The following is a 24,014-nucleotide window of genomic DNA, read 5'->3' as shown; positions in this document are numbered from 1 at the left end:
AATTAAGCACCTTGTTTTAGCTTCCTATTGGTTTGATCACTGAATCGAACAACTCCTCGGGTGATTCGTCTGTCTCGATCGACTGGTTCCTTTGAAGGACTACGATGTATAACAATACTTTAAATTAAAGCAGTCGACTTTTCAGAAAACACGCAAATGGAATGATGTACTAGTTTAATGATACCAAATTTTGGGTTTGTTCTAATTTTTGCAATTTAAAATGGATCATTTATTTATTTATTAGCTGTCAAATGTTCGCAGCTAAGTTGCGTGATCCAAACTCGCTTTAAGATAACGATGAAGCGTAACATTTATTCACTGCATAATTAAAATCCATCTGTGCTCAAGATTTGAGTAGTCTATCTACTGATGTTATATATATTAATGCTTGTTTTCTCCTGACTTTGGTTTAGTCAGCACTCAAGGGATAAGACGTTAAATTTTGGAAAGCCAATTTGTGTCCGAAGTGTGATCTCAGTTGACTAAACGAGCCAACTCTAAACTCTTGTTTGTTTTATTTCGACCGGGCCCCCCTCGGCGAAAATTCGAGTCTCCGAGACCTCATGGCAAAAAGTTTTAGACTCCGAGAAAAATAAACTCACAAACACACAAAAACGAGACTCATCTCAAAGGCTTCTGAGTTTTCGAGATCAGATCAAACGTTTCGGAGACCCACAATTCTACAGGTAGCGTTTGTCACCCGTTTCTTTGTTTTTGGTTTCGAATGCCCCAAACAGAGCGGTTGAATCACACGACTCAATATACAATGGGAGTCTCCAGAAAGCTCGCATTTGATAGGTAGTAGCCATGCATTCAAAATTGCAAAATTACTTAGCCCTTGAAACGAACCCAAAATTTGATACATCTTTCTTTTTGGCATGTTCCTCACTGGGGACTGAATAGGCAGTAATTTTGACTCACGTATTTAAATGTTAGTAAAACGTGCAGAAATTGTTTCGGCTGGTATATAGTACGAATTTGCGATCTAATTTGATATTTCAGCCACAAACTAATCGGACTCAAATTAGCAACCATAAGCCCAGGCTGTAGTTTGAAGACTGTTCTTTCGACGACCGCGAGTGCTGACGAAAGCGAATTGAAGATGAGCTTTTTGTCGGCGAAATTATAGAGGCACTACACCAGATTGTTTGGTCTTGGAGCCTTATGCCATGTGTAAATGAATACATAGAAGTCTCGGGAAAATAATTCATTCTCCGTCTTGGGTTTTCAAACAAGGGATTGGGCGTCTCGGTCTCGGATTTTATCATTCGCCACCCATTAAATTAACAAATGTCTACTCTCCATCAGCCAAGGCGAAAGCCCAAAGTTTGCAGTTTATGGTTATATTTTCCGTATTCTTCAAGCGCAAAAAAAACGCCCGAGGGGTGAATCGAAACGTCGTTGTCTTGAACGGTTCAGTCCACGAACTTCACACTTACGCGGAGTTTTAAAGCGCCGGATTGAGGCCGATTAAAGCGAATATTGGGCTTTCTTTCGTGTCGCTGTCGTGTGTATCGACAGGGCCGTAGCCAGAACAAAATAATGACTGAGACAATGTCCATGGTTAAATTCGCTTTCTAGGTATTTACTTTCCTCCTTCAAATAAGATAAAAACAACAAAAACGAAAAAATGACTGAGGCAAGTGCCTCAGTTTGCGTCAAAGCGGCTACGGCCCTGATCGAGAAAAGTTTGTGTTCAACCTCGCAGTATTTATGGTCAGAACTAACTAAGAAAAAAACAGTTAAAATGCGGCTTAAACTTGCATCAGTAGCCATGCATGTATAACAGTATTTTCTCACCTTGTTTGGAATATATCCACGAGTTTTTCCATACAATACACAGAACAATATAGAACGTCACAATAAAGGCAGATGTGAAGAAAGCAAACAGGAGGCTATTTCGCCGGTGCATTGGAGCTTTTGAAATAATCTGTTGCGTTGTGAAGATGCTTACAGCTCGCAGTTACGCTTGATTCTGGTCGAATTCCAAACTGCGCATGAACGTCACTGCGCATGAATGAATGAATGATTGAATTAATGAATCTAGCCGAGGGTTAAAACCCTATTGTTTTGTTATTTGTTGTACAGTTCGATAGATACTTAACCAAATATTTCGTACTGATAAGGGTAGAAAACGTGTATTATGGCGAACGCGAGCCTTATTTGAACTGCTGCGAGAAAGCTCAGGATTCGAAGAAGATGCAGTCCAACGAAGTGGAAATCGAGTTAATACATCGTCGTGAGTGTGATTTTTACGTAAACTGGGAAGGCAAGCAAGAAAGCAAATGTTTGTCTCGTCAGTTTAGACCTTTTGTAACAAGCGAATTCACCGTATGGTAGCGCGGCAATTCTATTACTTACTACCGAAACAGCCCCGGTCGGGGGGAGGGGGGGGGGCACTCCCATATATGAGCTATATAGGTATGTGCCGCTGTGAAGGGTATGGGGTTCAAGCAGTTTAGTCTGGGATAGGGTTATAGAAATCAGAGAGTTTTGGTCTAGAATATGGATAGGCTATTCGTCTGCGGCGCAGGCTACCCCCTTCCGCCCCCAGGCGAAACAGGTAGAGCGCGAATTCAAAGATGCGCGTGACAGGTGGCGCGGTGGTTCGGCGCCAAACATCAGCGGTATAGAGTCCTGAAGTGTAACGTCACGTTGCCATGACGCTCAAAAATTCAGTTCTAAACAATCACCAATTAATCGAACAAAGCGAAGACGCCTTCCCTCTGTTAGCTTGTATTTCGTGACACAAATCGCCCCGATCGCACAAAAGAACGCAACGGTTCAATAGCATAGCTCAAAGATTTCTCTCTGAGTCACGGAAGGTGAACGCACGTCATCATATTTATGAACGTTTCACCCGCCGAGTTGAACAGTGGCTGGAAGTGGCGTTTTCTGTCAACAGCAATAAGACAGCAATAGGTGAACGAAAATCAATCGAAGAAATCTTTCGAAGCAGTGTTAACGACTCTTGCATTTCAACGTATAAATTATACACACGAAGAAAAAAAGCATGTTCTAATTCGGTATTAAACGTTTCGTGATTTGTTGTCAAAATTCAAATTAAGATTGAAGGAATTTATTTATTTAGTTTAGATTGAAGGAATTTATTTATTTAGTTATTTAGGTAAAGCCAAAGAGAGCACCGTTTGGATGTCATATGGAAGAGAGTTGAGCTGCCGGTGCCTGAACATTTTACGAAACCAGGCCACAACCTGAACGACATGATGGTCGCAGTGATAAGATCAAACCTGGCTGACCAAGCAAAGAGAAGGCGTGTAGAAATGCGACTCATCTTCAATTACAAGACCCTGGCACCGAGCGGGCTAAACCAAGACTTTGCTTTACCTAAATAACTCGTATGCGAGTTTTGCCCGCGCGCGCTTCCATCGCACGCGCGAGTTCCAAAATTATGTGAATTTGAATTTCCATCGTTTTTTTCACATACGTGAGCAACGACATTTTCACTTTACTACTGATGAAGGCAGCATTGACAAAACGTTTAGTTTTTACATTGAAATTTCCAGCGTTAAACATTACAGTATCCAATGTGTCCCACCAATGCGGCCCGGGTTCGATTCCCGGACCCGGCGTCATATGTGGGTTGAGTTTGTTGTTGGTTCTCATCCTCTCTCCGAGGGTTTTTCTCCGGGTTCTCCGGTTTTCCTCCGTCCGCAAAATTCAACACTGCTAAATTCCAATTCGATCGGGAACAGTGGACGAAGAGCCACCTTGTGGAAGTGCCACTGCAAATTCCCATTTATTTATTTATATATTTTATTTTATTTTATTTTATAACAACGTTGCCGCGATGAATTTATTTACGTTTAAGAAAGCCTCTTTCTCTTCCGAGTTTCTATTCCTATTTCGGTCTTAATTCGTGATACCACTGATCCGTTTACTTGCAAATGATACCCTATCCCTAGTCTAGACCAAAACTCTCTGATTTCTATAACCCTATCCCAGACTAAACTGCCTGAAAGCCATACCCTTCACAGCTGCACATACCTATACAGCTCATATATGGGAGTGCCTCCTCCCCCGACCGGGGCTGTTTCGGTAGTAAGTACTAGAATTGCCGCGCTACCATACGGTGAATTTGCTTGTTACAAAAGGTCTAACCTGACGAGACAAACATTTGCTTTCTTCCTTGCCTTCCCAGTTTACGTAAAAATCACACTCACGACGATGTATTAACTCGATTTCCTCTTCGTTGGACTCCATCTTCTTCGGTTCATGAGCTTTCTCGCAGCAGTTCAAATAAGGCTCGCATTCGCCATAATACACGTTTTCTACTCTTATCAGTACGAAATATTTGGTTAAGTATCTATCGAACTGTACAACAAATAACAAAACAATAGGGTTTTAACCCTCGGCTAGATTCATTAATTCAATCATTCATTCATTCATGCGCAGTGACGTTCATGCGCAGTTTGGAATTCGACCAGAATCAAGCGTAACTGCGAGCTGTAAGCATCTTCACAACGCAACAGATTATTTCAAAAGCTCCAATGCACCGGCGAAATAGCCTCCTGTTTGCTTTCTTCACATCTGCCTTTATTGTGACGTTCTATATTGTTCTGTGTATTGTATGGAAAAACTCGTGGATATATTCCAAACAAGGTGAGAAAATACTGTTATACATGCATGGCTACTGATGCAAGTTTAAGCCGCATTTTAACTGTTTTTTTCTTAGTTAGTTCTGACCATAAATACTGCGAGGTTGAACACAAACTTTTCTCGATCAGGGCCGTAGCCGCTTTGACGCAAACTGAGGCACTTGCCTCAGTCATTTTTTCGTTTTTGTTGTTTTTATCTTATTTGAAGGAGGAAAGTAAATACCTAGAAAGCGAATTTAACCATGGACATTGTCTCAGTCATTATTTTGTTCTGGCTACGGCCCTGTCGATACACACGACAGCGACACGAAAGAAAGCCCAATATTCGCTTTAATCGGCCTCAATCCGGCGCTTTAAAACTCCGCGTAAGTGTGAAGTTCGTGGACTGAACCGTTCAAGACAACGACGTTTCGATTCACCCCTCGGGCGTTTTTTTTGCGCTTGAAGAATACGGAAAATATAACCATAAACTGCAAACTTTGGGCTTTCGCCTTGGCTGATGGAGAGTAGACATTTGTTAATTTAATGGGTGGCGAATGATAAAATCCGAGACCGAGACGCCCAATCCCTTGTTTGAAAACCCAAGACGGAGAATGAATTATTTTCCCGAGACTTCTATGTATTCATTTACACATGGCATAAGGCTCCAAGACCAAACAATCTGGTGTAGTGCCTCTATAATTTCGCCGACAAAAAGCTCATCTTCAATTCGCTTTCGTCAGCACTCGCAGTCGTCGAAAGAACAGTCTTCCTACTACAGCCTGGGCTTATGGTTGCTAATTTGAGTCCGATTAGTTTGTGGCTGAAATATCAAATTAGATCGCAAATTCGTACTATATACCAGCCGGAACAATTTCTGCACGTTTTACTAACATTTAAATACGTGAGTCAAAATTACTGCCTATTCAGTCCCCAGTGAGGAACATGCCAAAAAGAAAGATGTATCAAATTTTGGGTTCGTTTCAAGGACTAAGTAATTTTGCAATTTTGAATTCATGGCTACTAGCTATCAAATACGAGCTTTCTGGAGACTCCCATTGTATATTGAGTCGTGTGATTCAACCGCTCGGTTTGGGGCATTTAAAATTAAAAACGAAGAAACGGGTGACAAACGCTACCTGCAGAATTGTGGGTCTCCGAAACGTTTGATCTGATCTCGAAAACTCAGAAGCCTTTGAGATGAGTCTCGTTTTTGTGTGTTTGTGGGTTTGTTTTTCTCGGAGTCTGATACTTTTTGCCATGAGGTCTCGGAGACTCGAATTTTCGCCGAGGGGGGCCCGGTGGAAATAAAACAAACAAGAGTTTAGAGTCGGCTCGTTTAGTCAACTGAGATCACACTTCGGACACGAATTGGTTTTCCAAAATTTAACGTCTTATCCCTTGAGTGCTGACTAAACCAGAGTCAGGAAAACAATCATTAATATATATATATATAACATCAGTAGATAGACTACTCAAATCTTGAGCACAGATGGATTTTAATTATGCAGTGAATAAATGTTACGCTTCATCGTTATCTTAAAGCGAGTTTGGATCACGCAACTTAGCTGCGAACATTTGACAGCTAATAAATAAATAAATGATCCATTTTAAATTGCAAAAATTATAACAAACCCAAAATTAGGTATCATTAAACTAGTACATCATTCAATTTGCGTGTTTTCTGAAAAGTCGACTGCTTTAATTTAAAGTATTGTTATACATCGTAGTCCTTCAAAGGAACCAGTCGATCGAGACAGACGAATCGCCCGAGGAGTTGTTCGATTCAGTGATCAAACCAATAGGAAGCTAAAACAAGGTGCTTAATTCTATTGCTTAGCATTTTCAAGTGTTACCACGAAGTATGAGACGTTTATTTTTTGTATTTCGAAAGGAAGAGAATGTATCTTTTGAAATTATCGAGATTTGTTCATGAATATTTGTTATCTATAATCACCGCAGTGGAACGAGCTATTCTTTAAGGCACTCTGTTAACAAACTAGCTGACCCTCTTCTACGAACAAACTAGTTGAAAAATATAGTTTAAGCTATAGCTGTGCAGCTCTCTGGAACAGCCTACCCTGTATTCTTAAAGGTCAAATGAACCAAAAGTTCGATTTTTTTTTATTTTAAACCTAATAATACACATGAAAAAATTTCTCAAATCTGATTGGCTTATGGTGGATTTCCACTGACGCGTAATTTTTTACGTGCGTAAAAAATTAGAGACAATGTATGAACGGCTTGCGTACACGTTTACGCAGGCCATTCATACATTGTCTCTAATTTTTTTCGCGCACGTAAAAATTTCGCTCGTGGAAATCCACCATTAGAGAAATGCAGTTTTTAGTAAATTCGATGCAGAAATGAGTAAATACAGTGCAGAAAAAAAGGAAATTCGGTGCAAAAAAAAGAGCATTCTGATTGGTTAATAAACAAAGGCACCTACAGCGGGCCAATCAAACGCTTCCAAGCGATCTGAATGGCGCGAAGTTTGGATCTGCGAGTGAAAAAAAATGGCTGGCGTTTTGAGCACAGTAGAGGACCAGAAGACAGCTCTAAATACCATAGCACTGAAAAGCACTGGTTTTTGGTTCTCGTTTTGGTATAACTGGTTTCTTAAGAAGGAAATTGCCGACGAAATCGAAACTACAAGCCGACCAAGCTTCACGCTTTGCTTGAGCGAGTTTATTTACGCCGAATTCGCCGAATTCAAAAACAAACACATTGGCGAAGACTATGGACCAGACAGCTGAGACAGCCTCAAAGTAATGACCACATCGCTTGAAAGACACTGTACTTAGAGAACAGAACTTATAGGCTTTCTGTTGTACGGGACAGAGAATTGTTTCGTCCAAGAAAGTGTTGAAATGAAAAGCGAAACAGCTTCACTTGGCCGGCCGTCGAGTCGAAAGCGCCCAAGCAAGCTTGACAAGTAAAAGCAGAAGAAATTATCTGGAAGAGGTAAAACCCAGAATCTTTAGTAGAGAGAAAACAGGGATACTGCATCATGCGGTGGTGGTGGTAATGACATCACAATACCCCAGGTGACGTCACAGTTCCCCCCAGGGGTGACATCATCATCACCATCTAAAAATACATCCCACAATCGTCGCTTTTTGCGGTGGAATTCATCAAAATGATGACATCACCATCTAAAAATAGTATATTCCTCACGATCATTGGTTTTTGGGGTGGAATCTCATCACAGTTCTAAAAATAGAAAAATATGATGTAATGGATTTATTTTTAACCACAGCAATCGGTGGATTTTTTTTTATAAAAGAGGCTAAATTTTAAATTGTTGCACTTTGAACAAGTAGCTGAAAGAGACATTTCTTTCTTGAAATCATGCATAACTCACATCATTTGTTGGCGGATGAAATGGAGGTTGAGGCACAGATTAAACGAAATTAAGATCGCTGACTTGATAATGAAGGAGTTTGCGTGGTGCATGAATGGTTTGGTAAATGAAAGGGGGCGTTAGACCGTTGGGGCGTAATCTAAAAATAGAAAAATGACATAGGGCTGTTGGGGCGTAATCTAGCGTAATATCATGCAATGATAGCCTATCCCAATCTGGTTTATTAATAGTAGACAGGAATATTTTGCGAATAACCTTTCCGAAGATCATTGATGTCATAGTTTAATTTTCTACTCCATGGCGGTAGCGGTTTTCAGCATTTCACAGTACAGGCATGAATACCTATATATTATTCGGTCAAAGCATTAAGTTCTGTAATTATGCTTGTTTCTACTGCAGACACAATTGTTTTTTAAACAATGGTTAAGACTCGATGTGCTCTAGTGAACTCATTATAAACAAAGCATGACCACTCGAACTAATTGTTCACAAAAGAAAAAATATAATAAGCGACTTCAGAGTGACTTCAGACGTAAACACGACGATTTTAGCGAGTTTTAAGCGCCAAAGCGAATTGATGTGAACGTAACAATAATCAAAGCACCTTTTATTCATCAAATACACAACTTTACAAGAAAAAAGACAGCAGTTTCATATAGAGAAAAACACATGTTTAACAGTTCCCAGCTTTATTTATTTTTTTCTCGGTGGCTCTAGTTTCTTCAAGAAATGATTTCACACTTGGTTCGTCTTACGTATGTAAATCCACCTTGTTCTACCATTAGAATAATGTCTTATTTTGACGGGCCAGTAATTGTGATCCATACATGACTGTAGGAATATAGCGATTGTAAGGATTTCGTGCACTTGTATACATTTCGGCAAGGCCAAACCCCTCTGGAAGAGTTTTGAGATAGGGCGCATCTTGCATAAAAATTTCGCACAGCAGGCCAGGTGGTTTCGGACCAAACCAGATCAAACGGTTTCGGCTTCGAAGGTTGAACTGGACATTCTGTGGTTACACATGAGGCGACTGCCTTGGTATTCTTTACAGGGTTAATCGTTCCTACTGTTTCCTCTGGTTTCAAGGATTTGTTGATACTCGGGTAAACTCGACAAGAGCCAAAGATATCGCTCAACACCTGTTTGTTCCCTGCCGTGTCAGGTTTATTATCGACAAAGATGTATCCGTATGGTCTTTCCGTTTCCTGATAATAAACTGTCATGAATCGCTGGCGATTCTTATCAAACATACGTTCAGCAACAATGCCTATTTGTTTCCGATCGCTAGGACTTCGGAAAAGAGCCAAGTACTGCGCGTTCCGACTGATATCTGTGGTGAATTTTCCCTTCGGGAACATATTCTGAAGTAGTAGTATCACACTCGCGTTTCGATGTCGACCTTGAGTAAACAGCCGGGAACGATTGGGCTCTCGATTGCCTCTGCCATTAAATCATCAAAGATGATAACGTTGTTGCATTTTGGGTCAACTTCTCGTAGATTGTCTTGAAAGTTGGGAAGCCCACGATAAAAGTGAATATCCCTTCCAATCGCGGATTTCATAGCCTGGTATCTTTCTTGCCACTGGCTATAGTACCATAAAATGCGCCGCGGTTTCTTTGTCTCGTAGAGAATACAATTCTTTGTTAGAATCTGTTCTACGAAAACTGTTTTCCCTGATTGACTTGGTCCAACCACAAGGAGTGAAAATTTATGGCGAAACATAAAATTTGGATAAGCTTCGGTTTCCAAGGCATCACCAGAGGTGAATTTAGGTCTCTTGACAGTGGCTGTTGGAGTTTCTTTCACCAGAATCGGTCGTTTCAATGGTGCATTTGTTGGCCTTTTATCGATGTGTAATTCTCGAGGTAGACTGCCTTGCATTACTGCAGCTGCTTTGTTAGAACCCGAAAATTTTGCCACGCTCAGCCACGATTTTCTTTCATGAGCTTGTAACTGATGTACTTGGCGCAAATGATCACCCAAATAAAGTAAGTCTGGCTTCCCACAAACAGGACAATCCCTCTTAAACTTGTAAGGCATCTTAACTCTATGAAAACGTATGATAAAGTGAAAGCACCGAATTGGCTGCTTTTCTAATATAGTCTATGAGGCCGATGTGGGGCCGATGTGATGCCGATGTGAGGCCGATGTGGGGCCGATGTGGGGTCGATGTGGGGCCGATGAGAGGCCGATGTGGGGCCGATGTGAGGCCGATGTGAGGCCGATGTGAGGCCGATGTGAGGCCGATGTGGGGCCGATGTGAGGCCGATGTAAGGCCGATGTAAGGTGTATATTAAGTTTCTTAGTTTCGGCGCTTGTACTTGGTAACCTCGCCTCCACCAATAGGCTATAAAAGAAGCACAGCACTGATGGAAATATCAGTCCGTTCTTAGAGCTCGTGAAGTTCGAATCACAATGTCCAGCAATTACAATCATTTCTTCCAACAAGATTATGGAGATTTTGAAGAGAGTGACGATATCGAAAGCTCACAAGAAAGCGAAAGTTCTCAATCTAGTGAAGAAATAAATTCTTCCCAAGAACAAGAGGAGCATATAGATCCCTGGTCTCGCATACAAGATGAGGCTTGAGACCGCCACGAAGCCCAGCTCGAAGCTCTAATAAATCAGTATGAGCAAAACGGTGATTCGTCTGAAGTGGCTCGCATCAAAGCAGAAAACGCTTTACTGCCAGTTCACAGGAAGGAGCTGAGAAAAGTACTCTTGGAGTATTTACAGTGGATGCATGTCATGAAGAAAGATTCAACCTTCCGTAAAGTGATGGAGACTCAGAGGGAATTGAAGGAAACAGAAGGATATGATTGGCTGGAATCGACGGAACTTGCTGTCGATAAGCGAAAATTCTTACTCAATCGATTGTTTGTTAAACAAGCTGTCCCAGAAGACTAAATCAGCTCTGTCTATGTTATCATTCTTGTAACGCAATTAAGAGTTTTGTTATCAATAAACGTATGTGAAAAGAGATTAGCTGTTTATGTCTTTGTCTACCATAGAACTTAAATGGTAAACATGGCTGTACAACTACACCAAGTATAGCACTTTACTTCCAACACTCATTTTCAGGCCAGAGTTGCAATAACTCTAAGGTTAGAGCGAGTAAGATTGAATTTATTACACTGTTTGGAATATTAACATTTCTTGAAGAAACTAGAGCCACCGAGAAAAAAATAAATAAAGCTGGGAACTGTTAAACATGTGTTTTTCTTTATATGAAACTGCTGTCTTTTGTCTTGTAAAGTTGTTTATTATATATATAGCGAGAATTTTAAGCAATAAACCTTGCAAATAGAATTCTATATTTGCTATATTTTCACATGTGAAAAAAGCGATACGTCCAATCAGCTTCGCGTATAGCTTTCTTCACATGTGAAAAATATAACCAATCAGCATCTAGACTAGTACGACTAAACCAATCACAGCGCGAGAAATGGTTTCCAACGAGGTTGAGAAAGCGAGCGGCAAGTTTGCTCTCGACGGCAGTTTATGCTTTGAAAACATAGCTACATGTTTTGTTTCTTTACAAAACTTTGCCTTTTAAGAACTTAATGGAAATGCAAGCCAACAGAAAACGCTAGCAAGACCTAAAAATACAGCAGGATAAAAATCACTCTTCAAGCGAAGTGAAGACAGGCGAAGGCAAAGTGTCGATAAGTGAAAGCGAGTTGAAGACAAGACTTTCATCGGAACTTACAACACATCCACGGACTTTCTAAGAGTATTCAGGAACTCTTGGGATCGTCTTGGTAAAGTAAATTGTATTTTTCAATTGGATTTACGTCGTAATTATAGTTTAATAACCGACTCTTGTGTTGTCACAATTTGTTCAAATCGCCAGTTGATTCGCCAGTAGTTTATTCGCTTGTGGCGAAGTTTCCTCGATGCGATACGAAGTTTATAAATGTAACGCAGTGTGTTTATTTAAATAAAGTTCTTGCTAGGAGAGTTTGTCGCCAGTAATTTTTCTTTCATATTATTGAAATAGCGAATTCGCTTGTAAAGCTATGTGCATTTGCAACTTTGTTTTCTCGCGCCGTTAACTGTTGTATGCTAAAGGTTATAAACTGGAAAAATCGGCTTAAAGTGCTCAATGGTTGAATTCTCGTTATATATATAATAAACAAATTACAGATAGAAGTGCTGTACGGATTTTTATTCACTCGTTGCAAAACTTTGGAAAACTCACTCGTTCGCTACGCTCACTCGCGTTTCCCAATTTTGCAACTCGTGAATATAAATCCGTACGGCGCACTTTCTATGAAGTAATCTATATGTATTTGATGAATAAAAGGTGCTTTGATTATTGTTACGTTCACATCAATTCGCTTTGGCGCTTAAAACTCGCTAAAATCGTCGTGTTTACGTCTGAAGTCACTCTGAAGTCGCTTATTATATTTTTTCTTTTGTGAACAATTAGTTCGAGTGGTCATGCTTTGTTTATAATGAGTTCACTAGAGCACATCGAGTCTTAACCATTGTTTAAAAAACAATTGTGTCTGCAGTAGAAACAAGCATAATTACAGAACTTAATGCTTTGACCGAATAATATATAGGTATTCATGCCTGTACTGTGAAATGCTGAAAACCGCTACCGCCATGGAGTAGAAAATTAAACTATGACATCAATGATCTTCGGAAAGGTTATTCGCAAAATATTCCTGTCTACTATTAATAAACCAGATTGGGATAGGCTATCATTGCATGATATTACGCTAGATTACGCCCCAACAGCCCTATGTCATTTTTCTATTTTTAGATTACGCCCCAACGGTCTAACGCCCCCTTTCATTTACCAAACCATTCATGCACCACGCAAACTCCTTCATTATCAAGTCAGCGATCTTAATTTCGTTTAATCTGTGCCTCAACCTCTATTTCATCCGCCAACAAATGATGTGAGTTATGCATGATTTCAAGAAAGAAATGTCTCTTTCAGCTACTTGTTCAAAGTGCAACAATTTAAAATTTAACCACCGATTGCTGTGGTTAAAAATAAATCCATTACATCATATTTTTCTATTTTTAGAACTGTGATGAGATTCCACCCCAAAAACCAATGATCGTGAGGAATATACTATTTTTAGATGGTGATGTCATCATTTTGATGAATTCCACCGCAAAAAGCGACGATTGTGGGATGTATTTTTAGATGGTGATGATGATGTCACCCCTGGGGGGAACTGTGACGTCACCTGGGGTATTGTGATGTCATTACCACCACCACCGCATGATGCAGTATCCCTGTTTTCTCCCTACTATCTTTTATTCAGACAATTCGTTGGACTGTTTATCCAGATATTTCGGCTAAAAAACTTTTAAAACATGAAGAAACCTGTACGTTGTTTGGGCTTTGACCTTGTTTTGAATGAACGCGTGATAATTTTATATTTGCTGAGTTTGAATAAATTTTTTTGTACGAGATTTGCGCATGCTATTTTCTCGCAATTTGTTCATTAATATTATTAATTACCGTACCCAAATTCGCAAGTAGCCAATCAGAAGCGCGATCTACTGTCCTGATATCCTACGATATCAAGTCACTGACCTGATATGCCACCATATCATAGCCATATATTTTCAATTAAAGTAGCATTACCGTACGATGAATTGAAGAGGTTTTATCGATTAAACAAAACCTCGTAATTTAAATTTAGCTGGTGTTTACCGGTCGTAAATGGAGAAAAATTTTCCCGCCAAAACTAAACTTGAGTACGCTCGCAGCGCGATGTTTGCCGACGAGTATTGAAACAGTTGAGTCCGAGTTTCCAAATTTTTCGCTAAATTTCAATTTTGAGAATTTAGATAATGAAACTCCAAACAAAACAGTAAAAAAAATGTCAGAAGAGGAACTTGATAAAAGTGTTGAAGACCAAAAAAGTCAACACAATTTACACTACGTGCCTGGCAAACATGGGTTCAACAGAGCGATTAATATCACGGGATTTTTGGCTGAATTTTGGTACGGTAAATACCTAATCGTACCTTTTTGGTACGCTTCGGCGGCATATCAGGCTCGTTTGGTCTCGTCATGGGTATTTTGGCTCGACTATGTCTCGCCAAAATACGAACCATGGCTCGACCAAACTCACCTGATATGCCGCCGAAGCGTACCAAAAAGGTACGATTAGGTATAATAAGTAATCACATGATTTTCTCGTGCAATTTGGGATAAATAAGCACTCGTAAATTTTTCAAAGACTACAAATTGCACTCGCCCTACGGGATCGTGCAATTTTGGTAGCCTTTGAAAAATTTACTCGTGCTTATTTATCCCAAATTGCACTCGAAATCATGTGATTACCTATACAAAGTGCTAATTAAGAACCAAATAAACACATTCCAAAGTTTCAAGGTAACTGGGCTTTGCATCGCAGAGATAATTTAAGTTGAAAAATGCTTATTCTTGGCCTGTATAATCGTAGAGCGCTCGGGAAAATTGTCGTAAACACCAACCTTGCCCCTAGTCGTTCCCAGCGAGGTTGCAAAAACACCAATTGTGACGTCACGCTAATTTCAACCAATCACAACGCTTGTTAGAATGTTTCAAATGATTTGATTGGCTAATGAGACAATCAAAAACTAAACTTAAGCTTCGCTTTCAGTTTCGAGTAAAGAGCGAATGCTTCGAAGTTCAGTCAAAAACTGACGATGTAAAAGCTATAATTTTGTGCAATGAAATCTTGCCGAATTGGAGCGATAAATAATGGTAATAGGACTGAGTGGAGTCCAAATCAGTCTGTAATCATGCGAGTGATAAACAAAATCGGACGACCGCGAAGCGGGAGTCCGATTTTACAGTTGGACGACACGAAGTCCTGTTACCAATTAATCAAAACTATGACAAAATTCGAGAAACAAATAAACTTTACTGAATACTTTGCAGAAAAACATAACAGTTTACTCAACAAAATTCACAACAACAGCGCGCGCAAAATGACGCGTACTGTCCAATTACACAGGCATGGCGCGTACACTGTCCTATTAGTGCTCAAATCGGGCTGCTGATAGCCAATCACGTTCGAGAATTTTGTCATAGTTTTGATTAAAACGTATACTTTTCCAACATGACAATTACGAAAGAAAGAGCTCAAGGCTTGCGGGTGAATCTTTCCAAATTGCTGAGTTGAGTTTGAAATGAAGAACATGCAGTTATGTTTACGGCCGACAGCAAAAGGATTACCCGAACTGGCGATAACGTTGGAAAGATTGATCTGCTTCCACTGAGGGCGTCGGAGCGGATGTAAGAGCAAGCTTTTAACGGATAAGAAGGGTGAGCATTATGATTGTCGAGGTTCGCTTCGCTGAGAGACTAGAGATAATCGGAGATTGTCATATGGAATGAGCGCACTTTACTTTTATTTGGACTTGTTTACAAAAATAAATCTCGTCTTTAAAAAACACAGACAGCTTATTTGTTGTTTTCTTTCGCTGTTTTACTTGTTCAGTGTAATGTCTACCTCCATGATAAATGTAGCGCCGTTTATCGAAACACTCGATAGGTTGAGAAACCTTTCTTTATTTCAATCAATCAATCAATCAATCAATCAATCAATCAATCAATCAATCAATCAATCAATCAATCAAAACTTTGCTAATTGATTGCGCATTTTTATCGGCAGTTTGTTGGACCTTGAAATAACTTGTAATTTGCGTACAGTTTTATAAACACTACTGTTGTTTGTTTATTGTAGACGAATAGCTCGTTTTCTTTGCGTTTTTCTGGACCATAAAGGACGTAAATGCCGAAGCAAAAATCAGACCTTGCGGATGATGGCGTGAGCTCCGGTGCTTTGTACTCTCATAAAGCACGCTCTTGTAACCAATCAGAGCGCGCGTTATATCGAAACTTTATTATTAAACTAGCTAAAATAATTTTTATGATCACCAGCACTTTTAGTTTGTTGATATGGCTTGTCAAGCATAATCAATTCGTTGGTTCAATATCCTCACCAATATTAATTAGCCTTAAGGCGTGCACTTGTTTGCATTTATTTTATTTTATACAGGGCCCCCGTTGATACCAGTCCTGCGACTGAAGGGGTCACCCTGTTTAAATATCGATTATTATTATTATTTTTGATGCGTATAGAATTGATGAGTTGTCTTATGTTGGGTTTAGAACCGAAAATTTCGAAAACTAAATGATATGTACCAGCTAAACAACACTTACGTATTTGTGGCCACAATTTGAATCGAAAACGGATAATAACAGACACAACTCTCTGTGTCCATGGGAAAGGTCTTTAAACGCTTTGTATTTACGTTGATTTTTTTCATCAGCTGAAAACGACAAGAATTTATTCGTCGAAATATTTACACTGCGTGATGCCCTGAGCTTTGAAACTTGCATTGAGAAATATCCTTAAATAAGTAAATAAATTTATTCAGTGGCAAAAAGTAATAAAAAACACATCATTTATAAGGAGATTTAGCAAATCGCGACTGCAACAGACAGAAAGCGGCACTCCAACAAAAGGTTTAGATAGGTACACCAAATAGATCCACGTAATAGATTTTTAATCATACTGCTTGGTTTACATTGGGTACTGTTAGTTATCTGGGAACTCTTTTTATCTATATACCAGGGTAGTAAATCTTACTTGGATAAACTTAATCGCCGTGCTGCTTGTATAATAGAGGGCCGTACTGTTGGGTCTGACGAACTATCCACACTGGTCGGCTGGCCCCATCTGCAAGCGCGCCGTAACTTACTTAAATCTGTACATGTTTTAAATGCATAAACGGACTGGCACCAATCTGCCTGCTAAGTGAATTTAAACATGCCCACCAAATCCACGCCTATCAAACCAAACAACGAGACCTGTTGCGACCACCCTTAGCCAAAACTACCAAATACCAGGGCAGCTTTAGGATCAATGGTGCGCATGCTTATAACTCGCTACCTTCTGAGAAAAGATCAGTATCTGACTTCAACAAGCTTAAGTTACTCGCTAAGCAATTCTTTAAGCGCCTAGTGAAGTCATAACATGATCTTTAGTGTTCATTTAACATATATTAATGTAGTGTTGTAGTAGTGAAATTTGTGTGATTTCCTTTAGTATTTATTTATTATTTAATTCAGGACTCTGTTTAAACTAGCTTGTAAGCTAAACCAGATGTTCCTGTATAAAAAAATAAATAAATGAAATAAAATAAACACATAAATAAAATAAATTCCGTGTTTCTCAGAAAGTAGTCGCCCACACTTCACTAAGAGCCGTGAAATAAGCTATGAATATGAACTTGTCGTGAAACATTTGGCCTTATTTCATAGCAAACCATTACAAAAAGTATTGTTAAGGCGTCTGTCTGTGAATGTTGCGAATCTCGAAACAGGACCAAACGTTCGACAAACAAAGAGTCTTTTAGTGAACTATTTTCAGCATATTGTTTAAAAGTTTCAGCTAGTATTAATTATTGTGAAATCAAAGAAAATTCGATGATTAACCCTTATTATGCTAAGCCAGGATTATTCCGCGATTTGGAGGAATAGCCATTCAACCACTTGTGACGTCACCAAATTAAAAGTCAGCCGATTTTTGTGATGTGCAACTAATAGAGGTTGGATAGATCTGACCACAGCTAGGACTGTCCATTTTGAATAATCACTACATTCTGACAGAACTAATCGAAGAAAACGGGATCAGTTTTTGGTGTAAAATCGGTGCTAAAACAGGCCAATATACCCGTACTTGATCATGGTCTCCTTTCCAGGCTTTTCCATTGATAAAGATCAAAACGTTTCAGGCCAGAAGAAGGGATGGACAGAGTAGAAGGTAGAGAGAATAAGAAAGCAGAGAAAAACGAATGTGACTGTAAAATGTGATTCTTTCTTCTTTCCAAAACAATTATCCAGTAAGCGTTTTAGAACAAGACTACGTGTGGTAAAATGTGTAACCAGTGTTTGACCGTGCCTGATCAACATTCTGGGCCCCGATAGGTAATTTAATACCTTTTTATCTTGGTTTGGGTAATGGCTACTTTTTCTGCGTCCATTTTATTTTCGTGAAACGTGATCCACAACAACAAGCTTTATTTGCATGACTACATAAGAATACAATAGTATTGCAAAAGCTACTTTAAACTGAATTACTTATTATTTAATTAACTAAGACTAGTGGTAACCACAGGTTAGAAAGTGCGGGCCTTGACGCACTTAGAACTGAAAGGCACTGACTGGTACGAGAGTGCGTGATGTTAGATGGCAGTGTCGATAAATAAATGATAAAATGGACAAAAGACAATGGTATTCCGAGTAACGCGTCAAGCAAGGAATGCATGTTTTTATCATTTCCTATTGCAGCGAAACAATCTATGTTGTTGATTACACAGTTTTGTGAAGTGTAATCGAGCACTCGTTGTGAACTGAGATGTGTTTTTTCTCAGTCGGTAAACTCGCTATGTTGTGCTTGCCTTTTGTTAACGTGGCGCGATTAATGAAAAATTACTGGACAAAATTAAAGACAATTATTCCGAGCAACGCGTCACGCTTTAATAATTGCCGCGAACCGGCCGCGAACCAGTCAGAGTTGTTTTTTGATTGACAGTTGATTGTGAAGTGTAGTCGAGCACGTGGTGTGAATTGAGATGTGATTTTCCTCGGTTAATAAACTCGCTATGTTGTCAGTGTTATAACGATTCCTCGAGAATAACCGTTGCTGGAATCATTCGCTTTGCCGTTGTTTTATCTGTGATATAATCACAGGAAATTTTCTCAAAAGCAGCACCTATAAAACAACGTCTACAAATTGTAATGTTTGCAATCTTCCATGTGACAGAAGCGTAGATCTTATGTGACAAACTGTTGAGAGTTCATTTTTCGCATTCTTATCGTTCTTGGAGAAGAGATTTTTCTCTTCCGGTGTTACGACAAACTATCGTGATTGACACATTTTTCGTGTTCCGATCGTTCTTAGTGGAAGAACAAAATTTTCAACTTCCGGTTTCTATTCGCCTATTATTAACGTGGCGCGCACGCGTAAAACGCAATCCGCTGGTCACTGTCAAGATTAGGGTTGCGGGCCTCTCTTGGGCCCGCAATAACTAGTAAAACAGAAAAGAAGAACATAACATAAAATAAAATATAAGAATTACAATAATTGTTCATTTTAACTATTCGAGGTGGTGATCATTGTAACAAGATTGTCTCTCAATTCAAAGCATGCCGAGATAATGAAATTAGCGGAATGCTTCCAAAGTAGTCAGTGGCATTCACAAGCCAGTGTGATAATAAGGTTTCGTGTGATAGTTATCGTAGTAATGGGATTTTAGGTTCTATTGTAGAGAAGAATGTGTCTCGTATATGAGAATAAGTTGGGCAATCTAACAAAAAGTGAGTTTCATCTTCAATTTTGTTGTAATTGCAAAAGTTACAAGTCTTTCATTACGAGGTCTTTTGTTGTATCTACCTGTTTCGATCCTAAGTTTGTGACAGCCCATCCTTAGTTTTACTAATGGTTTCCTAAACGGGCTCCTTCTTGTTAAGGCTAGGTGATCTAAAACCCCTGCCCACCACCCACCCCGACCTCCTTAACAGCCCTCAAAATCTGTGCTCACACGGTGTTCACTCTTTTCAGAGACCATGAACATTGATCATGATGATATTACGGGACGGAACCAAGGATGGAACTTAACCAGAGAAAGAAAGACTCAGGTTTGTTGAGTTTTGTTGTTATTTGGTGCCGGAAGGAATATTTCAATTTTAGATTTTTTCAAATTTTTATTGACGTATGTACGTTCAGTCCTGTGCTCTAAACATAAAACCAAACAATTTTGTTAACAACTGTCCCACATTTCCGTTAACTTAAGCTTTGTATCAAGAAAAGTTCCGTAGATGATGATTTTCTCCATGCATACCGCCCGCTTTATTTAGATTAATACTGTTAGAGAGGTGACAATGATATTATTTTTGAAATTATTAAATTAAATTAAATAATTAAATTAATTAAACTAGGCTGTTTAAGCGCAGCTTCATAGCGCATCTTGCAAACATAGCCAAAATTTTTCACATCGGCTTTTTCCCGTCGTCCGTCCCGCTCTCCTAAAACTGTAACCTTCCTTGTTCCTGTGTCTTTCATTGGCTTATTTAACTAGGAAGACGAATAATGTCGGCGTCTCGAACTAAGTGCGATGAGGTAAACACGAGACGCATAAATCTCGTTCATTGACAAATAAATCGAAATAAAGCTCTTGTGCGAAAGACTGGACCCTAAAAAGGCTTAGCAACCACTACATTCTCGTCCCCAGAGCCGCCTATCCATCTTAATTAGCCATATTGTCTTCTCTTCAGCGGGAAACCCTGGGAAAGAGGGAGCGTTGGTTGCTAAGTAACAAATGTTCCAGTCGTGGCAAAACCGGGAAACATCAAGAAACATGATTCCATGCCGCGCGGAAACAGGCAATGTTTCTGCCGTGTAGCAGAAGCATATTTTGCTTCTTGGAGACGAAATTGACACTGGAAATGGCAAAACTGGGAAACATTTGGAAAACATGTTTCCTCATTTTGCCAGGCCTTTAAGACGGATGATTCGTCTTCCTTAATGAACACAGCCATTACTGCCACCTTGTTTCATTGCGTATCTTTAAAAATTATTGTTTTGAAGATTTCTTAGATTAAGATAAAATAAATTTTACACCGGGAAAAATATAATAATAATAATAATAATAATAATAATAATAATAAATAATAATAATAATAATAATAATAATAATAATAATAATAATAATAATAATAATAATAATAATAATAATATTTTCTTTTCAGAATGGTAGTAATTCTGATACTATTCAGAGATTGAACTTGGAAAGTATGAACTTAAAAAGACAAGCAGCGGTCAGGGACTTTTGCAAGAAGAACAACAGAATAGACGAACCCGTGAACACTAAATCTCTCAACCATATCTTAGTAGATGAAAAGTTAAAAATTCTATTTTGTTTCATTCCAAAGATTTCCTGCACTCAATGGAAATCTTTCATGGTGAAGCTTAGGCTTACTGAAAACGAATGGACACGTTTCAGTAAGATCCTTAATAACAGCAAAACCATTGCACAGATTCACGAGGCAAAGAACTTTAAATTCTTACATTCCTACCCCACGGAAGAAGCTAAGAGAGTGCTAAAGAGTTATTTTAAGATCGTTTTTGTTCGAGAGCCTTTCGAACGGCTTCTTTCCGCTTATCTTAGTAAATTTGTTGTGGAGAGGTTAACGAATTCTTATTTTCACGCGACTCATGGACGGAAAATTATTGAGCGATACAGACCGGGAGGTAATCCTGAAGATAGAAACGTGACATTTGACGAGTTTATACACCACGTAGTAGACGGAAACTGGGATGATCACTGGGCGGGGTATGACAACCTTTGCCATCCTTGTGGAATACACTATGACTTTATTGGAAAATTTGAAAATCTTGAAGAAGAAGCTCGCCAACTTTTGGAAATATCTGGCATAAGCAGAAAAAAGAATGTTTCGTTTCCAGAAGTCAAGCCATCGAGCACTTCCTCAAAAGTTCCGTTTTACTACTCTCAAATCTCCAAGGAGCGATTGTATAGAATTGTTCAGTTATATCGCGGTGATTCCGAGATGTTTCAATATGATTTACCAAAGTACGTCCAGGACAGAATAGAAGGCACTGATTAATTATAAAACACGTTTCTGGGAAACCCCTTCATCAGTGTGTACATGATGTCTAAGGTAAGCTCAAGCCAAACCAAGGGGGGGGGGGGGGGGGGAGAGGGAGCACTTCCATATATGAACTATATAGGTATGTGCCGTTGTGAAGGGTATGGTTTTCAAGCAGTTTAGTCTGGGATAGGGTATAGAAATCAAAGTGTTTTGGTCTAGAATAGGGTATCATTTGTCGGGAAACTGATCAGTGGTATGAAGAATTAAGTTCAGCCGAATAGGAATAAAAACTCGGAAGAGAAAGAGAACTTCCAAAATGAAAATGTGAATAAAAACATCACGGTAACGCTGTTAACGGATGGTTTTCCATTAAAAACACTAAAAAAGCAAGTCTGGGACAGGGTAGGGATTTTTAGTGTCTAGTCTAGTATAGGGTTGCAAAATCAGCTGAACATGGTCTGTTTCAGGGTTTCAGAATCCCAGCGGCACATCTCCATTTAAAGCACATCGAGAACGCCATTTTTTTTTTATAATAACAACATTTATTTGAAAAAAAAAAACAGTTACAAAATTGCAGCTACATTAACTAACAATACGACACTTTACAGTGTTAAGAATTACATTTTCGAGAGCTTACATATAACAGTTACATACTAGTTATGCAACGCTTTCGAGTGGTATAATATGGAATATCCCACGAGTCACTTGTATTTTCTCGGTATACACATGAGCCTTTATCCATAGTATACCACGAGAAAGTGTTGTGTAACTATTTTATACCATGCCATAGAAAATACGCTTACTAAATTTCGTCGAGAATAAGATCGCAGCGCACGATGGGAGGGTTGGGTTGAATACCGTCGAATATACAACGGCTTTCCTGTATTCTGATTGGCTGTATTTTCTATGGCATGGTGTAAAATACGAGATGATACACTACGTAACAGTACAATAAACAACTAGAAATAAGGTTCTTGATATAAATTGGGCTAGATAAGAATTGGACAAACAGTAAAGATTTTGGTTACAATCGAAACAGTACATAAGTTTTTATTATACATCACTTACAAAGAAGACATGATTCATTTACAAGGAAAAAGAAAACAATTTACGAAAACAAAAACATTTACGATAACGATATCAAAAGTGAACCTACAGTTAAGATTGAGTATAAATGTCCAGAAAAAAAGAAAAGGAGCAAAAATAAATTACAGGATTTTAGCCCATAAAGACAAAAACAGTTGCAGTTTGTTATTGGCTGTGAAACTGTATTTTAATATTTGTAGACGGATGGCATGACAACATCCAAAACAAGCAGGCACTTAATGTCACTCTCCTTATTGCAAAATACCACATCTTCTCAACAAGCTCATGCGACGGCAAGATATGTTTTGAAAGCTTTCTCCTCCGCCTTTTCCGAGAACACTATTGAACACTTATTGATAATTATTTTGAGTGTTACGCAGAAAAAACTCTTTTTTGCGACTAATTTATTATAGTCTGAAGCAATGCGTATCAACCTCGAAATTGTTTAATATATGTAATGTTAAAGTTGTTATTAAGGAATTTTTCCGGGGTACACTGACTACACGTAATGATAATTGGTTTAATTTATTCCCCATACCGAAATTGACCTATTCGTTCCACTAATTTCTCCTCTTCCACAAAACTTCTCTTTGCAGTATTCGGAATGTTTGTCACATTTGAATCTAGTTAGATGGCGTAGCTCCCAGGAGACTCCTTTAGCTCAGTGATCGGTTAGCTGACCAGGGTGCCGACCCTGTTGGAAAGATTTTTTAAAAACAAAAATGGTCATTTTTTCACTGGCTGATGGATATTTTGTGATAGTTCTACCATATTTTTTAACTTGACGAGTCAAGTGCTTTGGTCAGAGCTTTTAACGTTATGCGACCGTTTCGAGCGACCTAAAATGGAACCTGCACCACATCGCTGAAGTTGTTAAGAAAGCTAGAAAACGCCTGTATTGTCTTTCTCAGTTTAAGCGTTCAGGCCTAGATCCTCACGAGTAAGTACAGTTCTATCGTACTTGCATTCGCCCTACCACTGAATATGCCTGTCCAGTATTCAACGAAAGTCTACCTGCGTATCTTTGTCATGAGTTAGAAGCAGTGCAAAAGAGGGCGATACGCATCATTTTCCTGTATTTTCGTATGAAGAAGCGCTGGATAAGGCAAGTCTAGTCACTCTGTCAGGTCGAAAGCAAGCCCTGTCGGACAAACTGTTCAATAGCATTTTAGAGAACAATTAGAGTAGGCTCAGATATTTACTGCCCCCACGCAATGTTAGTAGTTACAACCTCAGGAAGTCACGTCAGTTCAATCCTGTTTTTAAGACTAATAGATTTCGAAATAGTTTTATTAGTTTTTTCAGAATTATTGCATTTTATTG

General features: G+C 39.0%; 2 protein-coding genes and 1 long non-coding RNA gene across 4 annotated transcripts in view; 1 reads left to right on the top strand and 2 right to left on the bottom strand.

Annotated features, from left to right (window-relative positions):
* Positions 1-1,979, bottom strand: part of LOC144638236 (carbohydrate sulfotransferase 11-like) — a 41,375-nt gene extending 39,396 nt beyond the window's left edge. For both annotated transcript variants that reach the window (XM_078497450.1, XM_078497449.1), the window contains exon 1: positions 1,801-1,979. In XM_078497450.1, coding sequence (XP_078353576.1) covers positions 1,801-1,912 — 112 coding nt within the window. In that variant the 5' untranslated portion in view covers positions 1,913-1,979. The remainder of the gene's footprint in view (positions 1-1,800) is intronic.
* LOC144638410 (uncharacterized) overlaps positions 1-24,014 on the bottom strand; it is a 158,122-nt gene that overhangs the window by 73,071 nt on the left and 61,037 nt on the right. The gene's annotated exons all lie outside the window — the stretch shown is intronic.
* On the top strand, positions 4,444-22,146 carry LOC144638237 (carbohydrate sulfotransferase 11-like). The gene is made up of 3 exons (XM_078497451.1): positions 4,444-4,623; positions 19,558-19,634; positions 20,745-22,146. Exons 1-3 carry the CDS (start codon positions 4,512-4,514, stop codon positions 21,618-21,620), a joined length of 1,065 nt encoding a protein of 354 aa, XP_078353577.1. The 5' UTR covers positions 4,444-4,511; the 3' UTR covers positions 21,621-22,146.

This window comes from Oculina patagonica, chromosome 14, assembly GCF_052425735.1.
Source record: "Oculina patagonica isolate OP01 chromosome 14, crgOcupat, whole genome shotgun sequence".
Classification (NCBI taxonomy): domain Eukaryota; kingdom Metazoa; phylum Cnidaria; class Anthozoa; order Scleractinia; family Oculinidae; genus Oculina; species Oculina patagonica.
This window is presented reverse-complemented; position numbering and strand designations above follow the sequence as displayed.

Bases quoted from the DNA above. Each gene is read 5' to 3' on its own strand.
- LOC144638237 (XM_078497451.1), top strand. From the start codon at position 4,512: ATGCACCGGCGAAATAGCCTCCTGTTTGCTTTCTTCACATCTGCCTTT. The intron at 4,624-19,557 runs GTGAGAAAATAC...CACTCTTTTCAG, and splicing joins GTGGATATATTCCAAACAAG to AGACCATGAACATTGATCAT. The intron at 19,635-20,744 runs GTTTGTTGAGTT...TTTTCTTTTCAG, and splicing joins CCAGAGAAAGAAAGACTCAG to AATGGTAGTAATTCTGATAC.